The sequence below is a fragment of the Gloeophyllum trabeum genome (assembly GCF_000344685.1).
Source record: "Gloeophyllum trabeum ATCC 11539 unplaced genomic scaffold GLOTRscaffold_00003, whole genome shotgun sequence".
In the NCBI taxonomy this organism is placed as follows: Eukaryota; Fungi; Basidiomycota; class Agaricomycetes; order Gloeophyllales; family Gloeophyllaceae; genus Gloeophyllum; species Gloeophyllum trabeum.
In genome coordinates this window covers 2,266,908-2,281,516 of record NW_006920412.1, presented here as the reverse complement: position 1 = coordinate 2,281,516, position 14,609 = coordinate 2,266,908, and the positions used below count along the sequence as shown (strand labels likewise).

The following is a 14,609-nucleotide window of genomic DNA, read 5'->3' as shown; positions in this document are numbered from 1 at the left end:
TGTCCAGCAATCTCTCCATCCTGCAAGCCAACCCACACATCATACCACACACGAATGCATTTATATATCTATTTGTTCGTTCTCTGTTACAGTTTGTTATTCTATAGCCTTAGATGTCTGTCATACTGGCCGCAATGCATAGAATAATGTAATACTTGCACCTTCAGCCTTGCCTACACCTCTGAGTCTCGCCGCAAGCGCTACAAGACAGTCCGCCCAAGTGCCGCCGGCTCACCCTGCCAGTGCGTCATTGCAAAAATCTCTTTCATTTGCCTTAGGAGGTCTGACATTCGACACAGCTGCTTGTCTCCTCCTACAACCGACCCGGTCTCTGGTTTCTACCGCTAATTTGCAAGTTCACGATGTCTGGCAAGTTTCCGTGGTTCCAAGTGACGGTCATGACCGCTGGACGTGAGTACTTGGAATGATGATCGAGCGAGCAAGTCCACTCATTCACATCCGACCTTTGCCTGAATGTTCACCGTCGGCTTGTTCTGTCGCTATCTCTCGCCTGAACATGCTATACACTACCTCCTCGGACGTGCACAAATGTGGATATATTCTCCGTTGAGAAGTGTTTGGTGTGGGCTATGCGCTGATGAAGGGTGCGGCTTGACGTGCTTTGATGGTCAAAGCCTATACTGACCTATTCTTTGCTGTTTCTTCTGCTGGTCATGATCTACATGAATCCTGGTTTTCTGTTCGGTTGTTGGGAACTGCCACTTGGGATGTTCTAATAGCTACTGTGCCGACGCCCGAACAGACGTACGCTGTGAGTAGTCTATCACGTCTGGATGTGACTAGTGCCATCTGTTTCACAGAGGGTCACTTATCATGTCTTGGGGGTGTGTCGTGCTGATCATCTGCTTCTCCGCATTAATCGCAGGCTATGTCTCCTGATTTGAGACGTAAAGTCGACGCCAACCGGGCGGCGAGGCTGGCAAGGGAGGAGGCCACGAAGCGACAGTTAGACGCTCAGGTGCGCGGCAGTTTCTCTGGAAGGAATTCATTTGGAATATGACATTTGGTCGCTTTCACAGTCGGATGACGCAGACAAGCCGGTCTGGGCGGACCCCCCAACACGAAAATGATGCTGCTGCATGGAGCGTTCTTGTGGATATCTTGCTGCTCTTATGCTATTCTGTTGTACTGGTAATTCACTGCTAATCTGTAATCTGGATGGTTCGAAAGGTTGGCGGGGGCATATGTCTCTGACACCATGTTGCGACATGCTCGGGGTGCAGCACGATGCTCTCGGGACCCCACGCTCTCCCAGCCACGATCGCGCCACTCCGAGAGTTCGTCTCTGGTTTATGTTTGCAAATCCCCATGAATACCGGCATATTCTTCTCAGAATTGTGGGATGTTCTTCCGATATTCGCGGTATGTCACCGTCACACCGATCCTCTTTTATTCCCCAGGTATCTCTTGTCGCCGCATGCCTCGACCATGGTACGCTTACAAGCCATATGCATGAGAACAGCGTCGAAGCCTCGCGGGCATCCCGGTCTTCACCCGCCAGTACACCCGCTATCCCGATGTATCCAGACGGCCCGCAGATCCTCTCGTACTTACAGCGGCGACCAAGACGTATGGAAGAGCCTCGCCAAGGCATGCTTGGTAATGCCATTTTCTTCATGGAAGAACGCGCAAATTCTTGGATCGAGCCTCATTACAGCACGAGCGCTTGCAGAAGAGCACCCGGCGAAGGACGTCGTGCTTTGTCCGGAGTGACTAAGAGGCCATACGATCGGCCGGGACGGAAGTGCGTAAGCTACCAAGCACACCCATATTTGCTGCTTCCCTTCCTACCATGCATATGGCCAGAGAAGCTCTAATTGGGTCTTACCTTGAGCAGTACAAGACATTCATAAGTCAGACCACAGCATTGATAATAGCTCCAGGACCGGTATCTTGAGTCTCCCCGACCCTCAGAGATTAGCTACGAATAACCTCAGCGGGCTTCTTCTATAGCAGCCACGCCCCTTCCGAAGTTCGCGTTCAATACGCACCGCAGGCCGAAAAAACTCTAGCGCCACTGAAACTCTCCAGCCCGTCCTGCCATAATTCGAATTTGCACGTACGAGGATATGCCCTTCCTCGAATTCTCTCTAGCACCCAATTATATTGCACAGAGCGGGGAGAAGGAGACAAAACGTGCGGAGACGAACAGAGGGGAGAAGAGCGGAAGTCGTGGAAAAAGCAGCGCTGATTGTCCTTGTCGATGCGGTGCCGAAAACATGTACAAAACTGGGAGATGATATGAATCTATGTATACAAGACGTTCAAAGCAGCAGCTTTGCAGGTAGGACGCGCCGGAATTAGCGATAACGGACAATACACCGACATACCATATTACCTGGGCACACTCTTCGCCCCCACTCTGAGTTCTTCCTATCTAACTCCATTGTAGCTTAATTCCGGCAGCACAGGACATCGTGCGTGCGTGGCTTCGTAATGGACCCATCCCAGTGAGAACCTCGCATATTTGCGCCGATGCTAGTGGCTGGGCTCCTGCACAGCTGAAGGTGGCTGAGGAGACGGAGACGCCAACAATGGCTCGGCCGCACTGGACTCCTCATCGGGTGAAGAGGGAAGCACATCATACGACTCTGCGCGTCCCGGGGTTTCTCCGGGTGCAAGAGATGAGGCGAAGGAAGCCGTATGGGGGATGCTAGGCGGTGCTTCTGGCTCATCAGCGGTATCGGTAGAGCCATTCGGTAAAGGCGGCAGAGCTCTATTCGTGGAGTCGTGGGGCCCGACGTCGTTAGTTGCGGTGGCGCTCGTGCCGGCCTTTAGGACAGCGTCGAGCATGGCAGAATCTCCCGAGGGGCCCACAGCAGGTGTCGAGATGTCTCCACTGTGGTTACTTGGCACAGGGGACGGTCGGCTGGAGGTAGACGCCACGCCGGCCTCTAAGCCTGATGGAGTTGCAGACCGGTCAGTGGGACCCGGATCGAGTGACGAGGAAGGCGCAGGTGTTAGAGCGGTTGCCGGTGTACTCTGTACCGTCTCCGGATCTGCAGGCGAGGGAATAGCAGCCTCGGTGGAATTCTGTTCAGCTTGTGAGCTGCTTTCCCCGGCCTGAGCCTGCCTCCGTTCTTCCTCTTCCCTTTGTTTCCTCTGCTGTTCCTCGTGTTCGAGCAAGGAAAGTCGCATAGCCTCCATAACCATAAGCTACGAACGCGAAAGTAAGTATACTAACCAACTTCACCAAGCGGGTATGGGAATTGGAATGCGAATTACCTCTTCCAAATCCTGCCCACCGATGGGAATCGAGCCCAAGAACTGGTTAAGATCCGGATTCTGCTGTCGTCGCCGGGAGCGCCTACTACCTCTACCTTCTGTACTGCCCTCTGCCTCGCCTTGCTCGCCTTCGGGCAGAGGATGGATACGCCCGCTGGTAATACCAACAGGTATGAGGCGGTCCCCCACTTGTCTCATGATGATACGTCTATTGGCTCGTCGGGCAACTGCTGCGCGGACAGCCGCCAACTTAGCTTCCCAGTCGGGTCGGATTTGGTCTAACCAGATGTAAACGAAGGTGAATGAGGAAACCAGGGGACCGTGACCAACCCGTTGTGACGACATCAGGACTGTCGGCGCCAAAGCTCTTTCGCCTGCGTTTCATGGTAGGCGGCATTGGCGAAGTCGGCTGGGAGGAGCCACCAGCGGAATCAGGCCATGATGGCGGCGTCTGTAATGATGCGGTGAGAGAAAAACAAGACGGCCCGTAACGCGGTTGTTAATGAGCACAATTTCAAGCCAGCGTACTCAATTTACATACCGATCCCTCACTACCAATGCCTGCGCGCCACGAAGGCGGCGTATAGACGACGCCGAAGTTCTCTTGCATGCAGTATGGACATGCTGCAGGTTCAGAGACAAGATGTGTAGGCGTAGGGTCCGCTCGCTTGATCTGTACGAAGCACTCTGTACAAATCGCTTGCTCGCAGCACCGGGAATAGTTGATGTTCGGAGGGTAATACTTGTGTATAATTGAGGGTATAACGCAATGGACAGTAGTAGGGCAGAAGACACACATACCAGGAAACAAATGGGACATTCCACAGCCCCTCTGTAGATGGCACCCTCTGAGAAGCGTTGCGGTTCCTTGGCAGCACTCGGGCGTTTATGATGACCGAGCTTCGAATGGGTGGAGCCTGCAATACTCTCCGCGCGTGTCGGCGTGTCCGCCTGAGCGGAGTCGCTATCTGGAAGCTCCTTACGATGCGCGAGCAGGGTCTCGTCGTCCCAGCTCTCGTCGTAGTCCTCTAAGGGCCTGTAGAAAGGCGCGAGCTTCCTGTCGACAATGAGCTGCGTGACGATGGCGTGGTTCCAGTCCCTAGGCCCGGTGTACACGCCCTGCGGAACGAGATAGCCAAAATCGACGGTCTCGTCGTGCTGGCCACGCCCCGCGGACGAGCCGGTGTTGCCCATTGAAAGCTGAGTGCAAGCTCTGGCAGCAGGAGACTTCAATCGTCGTGAATGGTCGCGTGAGGAGTCCCAGCGGCGTGCGCGGAGTCAGAGGCAGTCCTGCGACCCGGAGACGTCGGGATCTCCGTGACGTACGCTGTCTCCGGAGGGCCCCGCGCGAGACCTTGCCCGTGATTCAGTCCCTTTGGATACCAAGCCAGCCAAAAGCCCTCAGACACTCAGGCCCTGGACAAATTCCATCTGCAGAGCAGACAACTGATTCTGTCTGCGAGAAAACGCGATCAGTTCTCTCGTCCCTGACGGTTTCCTGTTGGACTTGGCTTGCACAAACTCAAAAGGAAATTGCCGACGACGCGTGGTACCCGATAGCGTGATTTCCAGCGTCTTGTACCAACTGCATAATGCGTGTAACGAGTGTATCGTATGCCTGTTTCGCTCCATTGCAGGTCAATACATTCATGTCCATTGCCTTGAACGTTCCTGGCGGCTTTCATGAGTTTCGACGCTGTGCGAGATGGTTGCTTGATTTTATGTCCGAAACGTGCGTTACTGAACGCCACGTCACCCTTCCCCACGGCCCGGTCATATTCTAGCAATCGGTTTTTTGGACGGCTTACAGAACTGGACTTCGCCTCTTTGTAGCAACCTCCTGGTCCGACCAAGGACTATTGTACTGCGATGGACGCGCCTTGGACGCAACCACCAGAGGCAATCTTAGCGCATTTCAATACTGACCCCGTGTCTGGCCTTACAAATGAGCAAGCAGCTAAGCACAGGGAGGTATATGGCAGTAACGGTCAGTCCGATTGACATAGACTTCATCTTGACCTAACCGACTGTCCGGTCTCAGAGCTACCCGAAGATCCTCCTACTCCGCTATGGGAATTGATCCTGGAGCAATTCAAGGACCAGCTTGTCCTTATCCTGCTCGCCTCTGCCATCATCTCGTTTGTGCTTGCTCTGTTGGACGACTCAGAGGATGCTACGTTTGGCGGGGCTTTTGTGGAACCTCTTGTTATTCTGCTAATCCTGGTGGCTAACGCGACGGTCGGAGTAATTCAGGAGACCAAAGCTGAGAAGGCAATTGACGTACGTACGGAACGTACCCTCTTTGCGTTCATGTTGACTCAGCCTTGTCCAGGCTTTGAAAGAGTACTCTCCCGATGAAGCCAAGGTCTTACGGGGTGGCCAACTCATCAAGATTCATGCCTCTGAGCTTGTTCCTGGAGACATCATTAGTGTGGCCGTGGGGGACAAGGTGCCAGCGGACTGCAGACTTCACTCCATCTCCTCCAGTAGTTTCCGCGTGGACCAGGCCATTCTCACTGGAGAGAGTGTTAGCGTACACAAGTCTACCGATGTTGTTGCAGATGCCGGAGCAGTGAAGCAGGATATGACGAATATCTTGTTCGCTGTGAGTGTTACTCTCCGTTCTACTTCGTTATTTTTTAACGCGTATACAGGGGACCACTGTAGTCAATGGCAGCGCCAAAGCTATCGTGGTTTACACTGGCCAGCGTACGGCCATCGGGGACATCCACAAGTCGATCTCTTCCCAGATCAGCGAGAAGACACCTCTGAAGCGTAAACTCGACGATTTCGGTGACATGCTTGCCAAGGTCATCTCCATCATCTGTATCCTGGTCTGGTTGGTGAACTTCCGCAACTTCTGGGACCCCGCCCATCACGGATTCCTGAAGGGCGCAATCTATTACTTCAAGATTGCTGTTGCCCTTGCTGTCGCTGCGATCCCGGAGGGTTTGGCCGCTGTCATCACTGCTTGTTTGGCTTTGGGAACAAAGAAGATGGCACAGAAGAATGCGATTGTTAGGAACTTGCCTAGTGTCGAGACCCTTGGTTGTACAAACGTCATCTGTTCGGACAAGACGGGTACACTGACCACAAACCAAATGAGTGTGTCCAAGGTTAGGGCGTTCGGATTGGTTGTCTGAAAAGATCCTGACGATGCCTTCAGTTCTTTGTTGTCAGCGGGGAGTCCGGGTCCCTTAACCAGTTCGACGTCGAAGGCACAACATTCGCACCTATTGGGTCGGTTAAGTCTGCTGATGGCAAAGGGTCGTCTGCTGAACTTCGTTCAGAGCCTGTCCAACGTTTGGCGGAGATCAGTGCGGTCTGCAATGATTCAAAGATCGTGTATCATCCCGTAAGTTTTTACTGTCGAACGTCAGAGTCCACTGTCTGACAAAATCACAGGAGAAGAACTCTTATAGCAATGTTGGTGAACCTACAGAGGCCGCATTGAAGGTCCTGGTGGAGAAGCTTCCATGTCCTGACACAGAACTCTACAAGTCGCTGACGGGACTGTCACCCATTGTGCGCGCAAGTGCAATCAACGACTTCTACGAACGGGCTATCCCAAGGCTGCTCACGTTCGAGTTCTCTCGGGACCGCAAGATGATGTCGGTGCTAGTTCGCTTAGGTTCCTCCGGTGCACTCTTCGTCAAAGGCGCCCCTGAATCCGTCCTCGACCGTTGCACCACTGTTCTCATTGCCGGTGGCGCCAAAGTACCTTTGACCTCCCAACTTCGCTCTAGGATTCTCGAACAGACTGCCTCGTACGGCGCGGATGGACTGCGAACACTTGCCCTTGCATTTGCGGATGTGCAGGATATCGATGTGGCCCACTATCAGTCTCAGAGCACCAGCGACTACGCGCGCTTTGAGCAGAACCTCACGTTCGTCTCCGTGGTCGGTATGCTGGATCCTCCTCGGCCGGAAGTAAAGTTGGCCATCGCAAAGTGCAAGGCTGCTGGAATTCGCGTTGTCTGTATCACTGGTGATAATAAGGGCACTGCCGAAAGTATTTGCAGGCAGATTGGGATATTCGGGCCTAACGAGGATTTGACTGGGAAGAGTTACACCGGGAGGGAGTTCGATGGGTTGTCTCCTGAGGCGAAGTTGGCTGCCGTACAGAGAGCAGGCTTGTTCAGTCGAACGGAACCTGGCCACAAGAGTCAACTTGTGGATCTGCTGCAAAGCCTAGGCTTAGTGGTGGCAATGGTAAGCCTGCTTTCCTCACAGGAGATGTCAATGTGCACTAACTCAGAACTTCAGACTGGAGACGGTGTCAATGACGCGCCTGCCTTGAAGAAGGCGGACATTGGTGTTGCCATGGGCAGCGGTACAGATGTTGCAAAGCTGGCTGCCGACATGGTCCTGGCCGACTCGAATTTCGCAACGATAGAGAAGGCTGTAGAAGAGGGCCGTCTAATCTATAACAATACGAAGCAATTTATTCGATACCTCAGTATGTGGCGCATACCTCCTTCACGAGTATCAAATGCTGATATTTTCTAGTATCCTCTAATATTGGCGAGGTCGTCAGTATATTCTTGACGGTCTTGCTGGGCATGCCAGAAGCTCTCATCCCTGTGCAACTGCTCTGGGTGAATCTTGTAACAGACAGCCTGCCCGCTACAGCCCTTGGATTCAATCCTCCTGATCATTCGATCATGAGAATGCCGCCAAGGAATAGCCAGGAGCCGCTTGTAGGGCCCTGGTTATTCTTCCGATACATGGTCATTGGTATCTACGTCGGTTGCGCTACCGTATTCGGGTACGCCTGGTGGTTCCTGTTCTACTCCGGAGGGCCCCAGATTTCGTATTTCCAGCTGGTAAGACTCTCACTTGCAATTCCCTCGTCATGCGCGCTCAACTATTCGTTCCAGACCCACTTCCATCAATGCTCCAAGCTCTTCCCCGAGATTGGCTGCGACATGTTCACGAATGAGATGGCTCACCGGGCAACGACCATGAGTCTTTCCATCCTCGTGACCATCGAAATGTTCAATGCCATGAACTCGCTTTCCGAGAATGAGAGTCTACTTCGGCTCCCAATTTGGAAGAACATGTACCTCGTCGGTGCAATATGCTTGAGTATGGCCTTGCATTTCGCAATTCTGTACATACCATTCTTCACGGTACGTGAATTTTGCTCGTCTGTGCCGGTGGCATATCTGACTAGGCCTTGTATCACAGGCTATCTTTGCGATTACACCTCTCAACTGGGCAGAATGGAAAGCAGTGCTTTACATCAGCGCACCGGTTATCCTCATCGATGAAGTGCTGAAGTTCATATCTGTGAGTGATCCAAGACCACTTCGCGAGCCTGTGCTTATTAGTTTTTCTTACCCAGGCGACTTTCGTTGCACCACCGACAAAAGTAAAGCTCGACTAGATTACTCAGCGGCTATTGTATGAAATAGAAAGACGTGCCCGTAGTCCTATGGATTGTTCACATCTGACAGTCTGCCATTCGTACCCGTCGTGTTGGCCGCCCACGCAGACGTGGGCGTAATAAATGCGATGAGTTCGAGCCCACACCGGGCGCCCGCCGTGCATTTGAGAAACGGATTCAGCGAAGGTGACCTCGTGGAATACTGCCGTGGCGGGATGATAAATCCGGGGGTCCTTCCTCAGTTCCCGGTACGTTCGCTTCATTGCGAACAAAGACATGAAGCAACACTGTTGTCAATCTCTGTGAACAATAATCTCTGCTCGACCTTGGGGATAATGGCTCTATTGGCGCGTACTGGCGCATACTTCGAGCCCGTCCGAGTGCTGGTTGTGCGGCATTAGACTTTTTGGCGGGGATCGGCGGGGGATCTGGGGGAACGGTGACGTTATTTGTCATCGCAACGCCCATGTCTGGCTTACGTAAGCACGTCAGCCAACTGTTAATTGGCCCTGAGCCGGTTTATATATGGCAGCCTGGACCTTCAGTTTCTCTTTCCCTTGCCCGTGCTCCCTTCTGGTTTGCATTCACGTCTCATAGTCGCTCTTTTTATAGTCCCCTCGCTGTCATCCACGTTCTGCAAGTAGATTCTCTCTCGTTCCTTCGCTATCCCAAAAGCCCATAATCCACCATGCGTTCCTGTGTTGCATTCTCATCCCTCTTGGCACTCTCTTTCTCCTTCGGCGTCGTCTCTGCCGATTCATCTCATGCCCAGCTCAGCAAGAGGCATCACACCGGTCGGAGCAGATTAGATGATCGGGAGACGCGAGAGATACACACGTTCCAGTTCGAGAAGCGGTTCGACAACGCTAGATTCACGTACTACGCGGATGGATTGGGCGCGTGCGGAAATTATAATCAACCTGGTGATTTTGTACGTGGAAGCCCAATCTGTCATGGCCTTCATGATCTGACGCGACAATATTCAGATTGTTGCTCTTAATGCGCCTGTAAGTTGCATGTCTGGTGTAGAAGGAATTGGTACTGAAAGCGACTATTCAGCAATACGACGGCGGTTCCCACTGTGGCGAGCAGGTCACCATCACCGCTAACGGGAAGACTACCACAGCTACCATAGCAGACGAGGTCGGTTTCGTTCTGTTTTGCAAGATGCATCATCTTTCTGGCAATTGGCTCATACCTTTCTCCATCCAGTGCATGGGTTGTCCCTATGGCGCCTTAGACTTCTCCGAAGGACTATTCAAGTACTTCGCGAGCGAGGATGCGGGTGAGATCTACGGGTCATGGCAGTTCGGCTCTGGGGATCCCAAACCTAGTCCAAGCCCTTCGCCATCTCCTACGACTTCTTCATGGTCATCCACATCTACCTGGAGTCCCCCGCCCAGCACTACGTCCACTTCCACCACATGGACCCCGACCTCGACTTCCTCCACCTGGAGCAGCACTTCTTCCTCCAGCAGCTCTGTCGCGAGTAGCTCGAGCAGCGCCACCCCGTCTTCAACCTCCTCAGCTGCCGAGACGTTCCCGACCGCGTCGGAGTCGGACCCTGAGAACCTGGAGCAGTTCAATATCGCGCTCGTCAATCTCGGTGGTCTCATCATGGCTGCCGCAATGGCGACCTCGTAATTGGAGTTGCTCTCTTACGCAATATTAGTGCGGGGGAAACGGGGATCTCTTCGGCGTGGTATACCTGGGGACGGATGATGGATGTGTCTCCGTATTTCTACACGGACAAATATTATACCTATATCACACTGATTGATACCATATTCCCCCGCAGTATTTATGTTTGCTCGTAATGTCAAGTTCTATGTCTAGAAGATTTCTTGCCTTTGCGTCAGGTAGTGTCACCGACGCGTTCCTCGGTGCGCTGCGAAGACCCCGCGAACGCCACGTGGATCCGATCAATGTTAAAGCCTAAATAAGGTAATTTTGAACATTATTGTCACTTGTGACTTCGCGCTGTGACCTCGGATATGTTGCCGAGAGGACTCTCGCCGTCGGGAGCTTGTGCAGCGTACAGCCCTTTCTTGAACGCTTGCTGTCACTGCGGCTGCCTTGCATTTCGTTGTCCAGTTGTCTCTCATTTACTGCCATCAATATCCGAATACTCTGACATATCTAATCTGATAAATTATGGACGATCCAGGATGGCGCGCTCGGCACAGTGCCCAAAAGGTCAGAGCAAATGTCAGAAATGTGAAAGGCGGGCGCTGACAAACGCTATGTGTCCCAGGATGCACGCCGACAGATCTTCAGAGGGCCCGATGGACGATTTCAGCCAGTCGAGCAAGTCATGCCGATGGACGAGCGGTTCATCGGCGGATTCGCTGCACCTCCTTCTCCGCTACCCCCAGCGGTCCCTCCAAAAGATAATGACTACTTCGGGACGCAGACGCAGACGAGCAGCCAACCTTCGTACTTGGATCCCAGTCACCTCACGCACCTGAGTGCAGTCGAAAGGTCGCGCAGCCTCAAGGGTGCGCGCATGGAACCGCATTTGCAGTTCATGGTCGGACCTCTGTTGCGTTATGACACGGTGGACGCGCAAGGCGTATGGCACGGCGCGGCTCTCATAGTCAGTGAGTTGGCGTTCTACGCGCCTGCAGCGTGTAGCATGCTTACCCTGCTTAGCTGCCGATGCTGGCTCCGAATACGAGCCGCATCCCAACTTGTCGTACGAGTGGGATCCTGATGCACCGCCCGTCTTCCACAGGGGTCATCGGCGTAACGTGATGTCCTTTGACCTCCCTCCGCACCCCGCCGATCCGCACTCTGTTTTCGTGGGTGCAGACGGTGAGATTGACGGCGCGTCCAGCCATGGCCCTAACTATCGAAAGGAGGATGTTCCTGGACACGAAATATGGGTATATGCCGGCAATGGAGGGTGGGTCCGCGGACTGTTAGCCTACGAAACTCCGTTGACCTCTGGGATACGGATAGGACTTTCACGTTTTGGAGGTTTCTTATCCAGATACCACTGGGGCCACACGAAATGCGGATCAAGTATTATATAAACAATGGCCAGGAGATGGACTTCTGGGTGCCTGGGATCGGTCAAAATATGCGCTGGGCCACGTATTCGGTACGCCTCGCTGTAAGTAAAGAAGCGGGATTGTATCAGTTAACATACACGGCAGTGCAATGGCTTCAGTGCTGGCGTGAACCCCGATAATTTCCGTGGGCCTGGATTTCAGAGCGGTTATGACCCCGTCTGGGTTGACCTGCTATCGAAGCACCAGGAAGAGCCGTTCCACGCTCTAGTCGGCGGGGGTGACCAGCTGTACTGCGATGGGTATGTCCGTTTTCGAATGTGTCAGCATGTTGATATATCAATTCTTTTGGACAGACTCACGCGAGAGCCTGAACTGCAAGGATGGGTGACACTAACCAAGCCAGAAGCTAAGAAGCAATACCCCTTAAGCGAGGAAATTGTTCTCGCTATAGATCGTTTCTATTTCAATCACTACTGTCAAAGCTTCAGGAGCGGTGCCTTTGCCAGGGCTAATTCCTCCATGTATGTCTGTCGCATACGGATGTCTATATATAGGCTGACACCGTGAAGTCCGATGATGAATATGTGCGGTATGGACATATCCTGTACATCCAGGCCCTCAGTATGCTGAATAACCTCACCATCAATAGATGATCATGGTGCGTACCCTCACTATAGGTTAGTGATCAACCGTCTGATATGCGTATTGCCTTCTAGACTTGGTGAGCGTTGTGGCATTACTCTGTTGCACGCTAGCTTCATATTTGGAATCCACAGATTGATGGTTTCGGAAGCTGTAAGTGAGAATTATGCGAGGATTGTTCCCCTCCCCTAACGGGCTGCAGATCCCGACGATCTACAGTTGTCACCAGTTTTCAGAAGGTGGCGTGTACGGGTCAGCTATGGAATATCCGTCGTCTCTGACCACCGCCAACAGAATCGGGTCTCGCGGATATTTCTTCTTTTTATTGTTCCAGTGCTTCATCAACCGTACGCCGGATCCCGATATAGACTGAGGGTGTTCTGATAATCCTTGGACAGCTGAGGTGGACGGGCTCGATGACGGTCTGGGTAAGCATGTGAACAAGTCCTTGATCATCGGTGGACCCGGTCCCTATGTTCCATACCCGTCGCATTCATTCTTATCATACATGGGACCTAATGTGTGGATGTTACTTTTGGACTGCCGGTAAGTATCTAGCTGTATGCCTCCAGTGCTGCTCATCAGGGTCGTCGTTAGTGCGGAGCGTCGGAAAGACCAAGTATGCAGCCCTCTGGAGTACCAGAAGGTTATGCAGAGGCTGTGGCAAATACCCGCCCATGTGGAGCATGTAGTCGTGCAGATCGGTACGTGCAATTTCCATTCTTCTCGAGCATATGTTCATAATCTAGTATTGCAGGGATTCCTATCGCGTATCCCAGAATGGTGTTCATGGAGACTATGCTCGAGTCGAAATTCAATCCCCTCGTTGCCTTGGGTAGAAATGGGTCTATGGGCTTGACCGGTTTTGTCAATAAATTCAACGCCGAGGCCGAGCTCCTTGATGATCTGGTATGTGATGACCTCTGCGAATAAGTCTGCCCTCCGCTCAAAGGCTATGCAGAATGATCATTGGACTGCCACGAGCCACAAGAAAGAACGGAACATGTTCATCCAGCAGCTGCAGGATTTCGCGTTGCAGAGACATGTGCGGGTATCATTCCTATCGGGTGATGTGCACTGTGCAGCGGTTGGCATGTTCATGACTTTTGCCGGTAAGAAGGGCAAGGCGGTGCCTCCTCCAGTGGACCACAGGTACATGATTAATGTTGTGACCAGCGCTATCGTGAACACGCCGTAAGTGTTCGTGGGATAACAAGCGGCGTAAGTGTCGCTGACATGAGTTGATAGGCCTCCGGCGGGAGTGATCACGATGGTCGCCACACTTGCAACCAAAGTCCACCGAACCATGCACTACTGTCACACTGACGAGACCATGGTATGGACTTTCAATCGTCGTTCGACGTCAGAGCTGACCGAAGCTCGTAGATGCCAATCTTCCAAAAAGATACGAACGGTACCCCACTAAAAAATAAGTACATCATGGGCAGGAGAAACTGGTGCGGTGTACGATGGGACCAGGCCAGCGGCGATCTTGTGTTCGATATTTGTGTCGAGAAGGAAAAGGGCATCGGGACAACCGTCCCGTACGTGGCACTGCTGGATCATCTCTCACTCTTCTCAAATTGATCGCTACAGGTACCAAGTACGTGCTCCACCACCTCGCTGGAACTCCTGAGTGCCTGGCAACCCTCTCTCCACCGTTTGCCGTTTGACGTGCCCTCCCTTCCTCTACTTCGCGCAGAGTGCTATTTTTTCTAGCGTAATTTATATCTTTTGTCCATCTTGTCGTTCGTTCATCGATACCTAATTCTTTACATTCCTTGTATCTCTGATATACCCCGCTCATTGACTATTCCCTCTTCATCTATCACTAGGCGGATTGCATTTGTACACTACCAAGCACATTTCTAATCCTTATGCCAACGATGGTCGAAGTCTGGCCCGGAGAAGTGGGTCACAATGGGAGCTTCGCAAGTGAACGCTAAGGCTACAAGGCAGCAATAATAATAGTACAACGTGGAACTTAGTAGGTTGGAGGACTACTCCTGGGCAGTTCTTCCTCTTCCTCCTTTTGTGCCCATATTGTAGTAGTCCGATGTCTCGGAGGTTGTCCATAGGGCATCCCCGGACCCATAAGGGGGATCGTCTCCTCTTCCTCTTCCTCCTCTTCGCGCTTTGCAAGCGCCGGTAAACCCAGTCCAATACCATTGTACGAGGATGCAGAAGGCATCGTGCCCATCGACGGAAAGGACGACGAAGCAGGCAGCATGGAGTCCGCATTCATCGACGGCGGGAAAGTCGGGAAAGCCGTAAACGGGCTCGGCGCGAATCTGTCGTCCTCGACGTCCATGGCCGAC

At 52.7% G+C, this 14,609-nt stretch overlaps 5 protein-coding genes across 5 annotated transcripts; 4 read left to right on the top strand and 1 right to left on the bottom strand.

Moving 5' to 3' along the window:
• The first annotated feature begins 275 nt into the window (after nt 1-275).
• On the top strand, nt 276-1,272 carry GLOTRDRAFT_110195 (uncharacterized protein). Its single transcript, XM_007865413.1, has 5 exons — nt 276-411; nt 576-605; nt 741-772; nt 887-979; nt 1,041-1,272. The coding sequence occupies exons 1-5, from the start codon at nt 363-365 to the stop codon at nt 1,089-1,091; spliced, it is 255 nt and encodes an 84-aa protein (XP_007863604.1). The 5' UTR covers nt 276-362; the 3' UTR covers nt 1,092-1,272.
• A 1,227-nt stretch (nt 1,273-2,499) lies between these two features.
• GLOTRDRAFT_72827 (uncharacterized protein) lies at nt 2,500-4,485 on the bottom strand (the record flags this gene model as incomplete). Its single annotated transcript, XM_007865412.1, has 6 exons — nt 4,048-4,485; nt 3,788-3,988; nt 3,577-3,697; nt 3,247-3,524; nt 2,803-3,177; nt 2,500-2,691 (listed from the first exon to the last, which is right to left on the bottom strand). The coding sequence occupies exons 1-6, from the start codon at nt 4,438-4,440 to the stop codon at nt 2,500-2,502; spliced, it is 1,560 nt and encodes a 519-aa protein (XP_007863603.1). The 5' UTR covers nt 4,441-4,485.
• Nucleotides 4,486-5,052: 567 nt separating this feature from the next.
• On the top strand, nt 5,053-8,725 carry GLOTRDRAFT_114848 (Ca-transporting ATPase). The gene is made up of 11 exons (XM_007865411.1): nt 5,053-5,233; nt 5,288-5,526; nt 5,579-5,851; nt 5,901-6,362; nt 6,413-6,601; nt 6,652-7,458; nt 7,513-7,705; nt 7,756-8,072; nt 8,127-8,378; nt 8,437-8,538; nt 8,594-8,725. The coding sequence occupies exons 1-11, from the start codon at nt 5,116-5,118 to the stop codon at nt 8,633-8,635; spliced, it is 2,994 nt and encodes a 997-aa protein (XP_007863602.1). The 5' UTR covers nt 5,053-5,115; the 3' UTR covers nt 8,636-8,725.
• Nucleotides 8,726-9,208: 483 nt separating this feature from the next.
• Nucleotides 9,209-10,475, top strand: GLOTRDRAFT_137140 (uncharacterized protein). The gene is made up of 4 exons (XM_007865410.1): nt 9,209-9,566; nt 9,622-9,642; nt 9,695-9,778; nt 9,848-10,475. The coding sequence occupies exons 1-4, from the start codon at nt 9,324-9,326 to the stop codon at nt 10,277-10,279; spliced, it is 780 nt and encodes a 259-aa protein (XP_007863601.1). The 5' UTR covers nt 9,209-9,323; the 3' UTR covers nt 10,280-10,475.
• Nucleotides 10,476-10,955: 480 nt separating this feature from the next.
• On the top strand, nt 10,956-13,927 carry GLOTRDRAFT_36442 (uncharacterized protein; the record flags this gene model as incomplete). The annotated part of the gene is made up of 17 exons (XM_007864715.1): nt 10,956-11,235; nt 11,288-11,465; nt 11,561-11,738; nt 11,794-11,948; nt 12,003-12,170; nt 12,219-12,238; nt 12,299-12,330; nt 12,426-12,444; nt 12,494-12,530; nt 12,586-12,638; nt 12,690-12,837; nt 12,889-12,995; nt 13,049-13,200; nt 13,253-13,485; nt 13,540-13,627; nt 13,678-13,835; nt 13,888-13,927. 17 exons carry the CDS (start codon nt 10,956-10,958, stop codon nt 13,925-13,927), a joined length of 2,046 nt encoding a protein of 681 aa, XP_007862906.1.
• Nucleotides 13,928-14,609: the final 682 nt, after the last annotated feature.

Excerpts from the sequence above, each read along its gene's own strand:
- GLOTRDRAFT_110195 (XM_007865413.1), top strand. The coding sequence starts at position 363 with ATGTCTGGCAAGTTTCCGTGGTTCCAAGTGACGGTCATGACCGCTGGA. Across the intron at positions 606-740 it reads GGGCTATGCGCTGATGAAGG|CTACTGTGCCGACGCCCGAA; the intron begins GTGCGGCTTGAC and ends ATGTTCTAATAG. Across the intron at positions 980-1,040 it reads AGCGACAGTTAGACGCTCAG|TCGGATGACGCAGACAAGCC; the intron begins GTGCGCGGCAGT and ends TCGCTTTCACAG.
- GLOTRDRAFT_114848 (XM_007865411.1), top strand. The coding sequence starts at position 5,116 with ATGGACGCGCCTTGGACGCAACCACCAGAGGCAATCTTAGCGCATTTC. Across the intron at positions 5,852-5,900 it reads TGACGAATATCTTGTTCGCT|GGGACCACTGTAGTCAATGG; the intron begins GTGAGTGTTACT and ends ACGCGTATACAG. Across the intron at positions 8,539-8,593 it reads AAGTGCTGAAGTTCATATCT|GCGACTTTCGTTGCACCACC; the intron begins GTGAGTGATCCA and ends TTTCTTACCCAG.
- GLOTRDRAFT_137140 (XM_007865410.1), top strand. The coding sequence starts at position 9,324 with ATGCGTTCCTGTGTTGCATTCTCATCCCTCTTGGCACTCTCTTTCTCC. Across the intron at positions 9,643-9,694 it reads TTGTTGCTCTTAATGCGCCT|CAATACGACGGCGGTTCCCA; the intron begins GTAAGTTGCATG and ends GCGACTATTCAG. Across the intron at positions 9,779-9,847 it reads CAGCTACCATAGCAGACGAG|TGCATGGGTTGTCCCTATGG; the intron begins GTCGGTTTCGTT and ends TTCTCCATCCAG.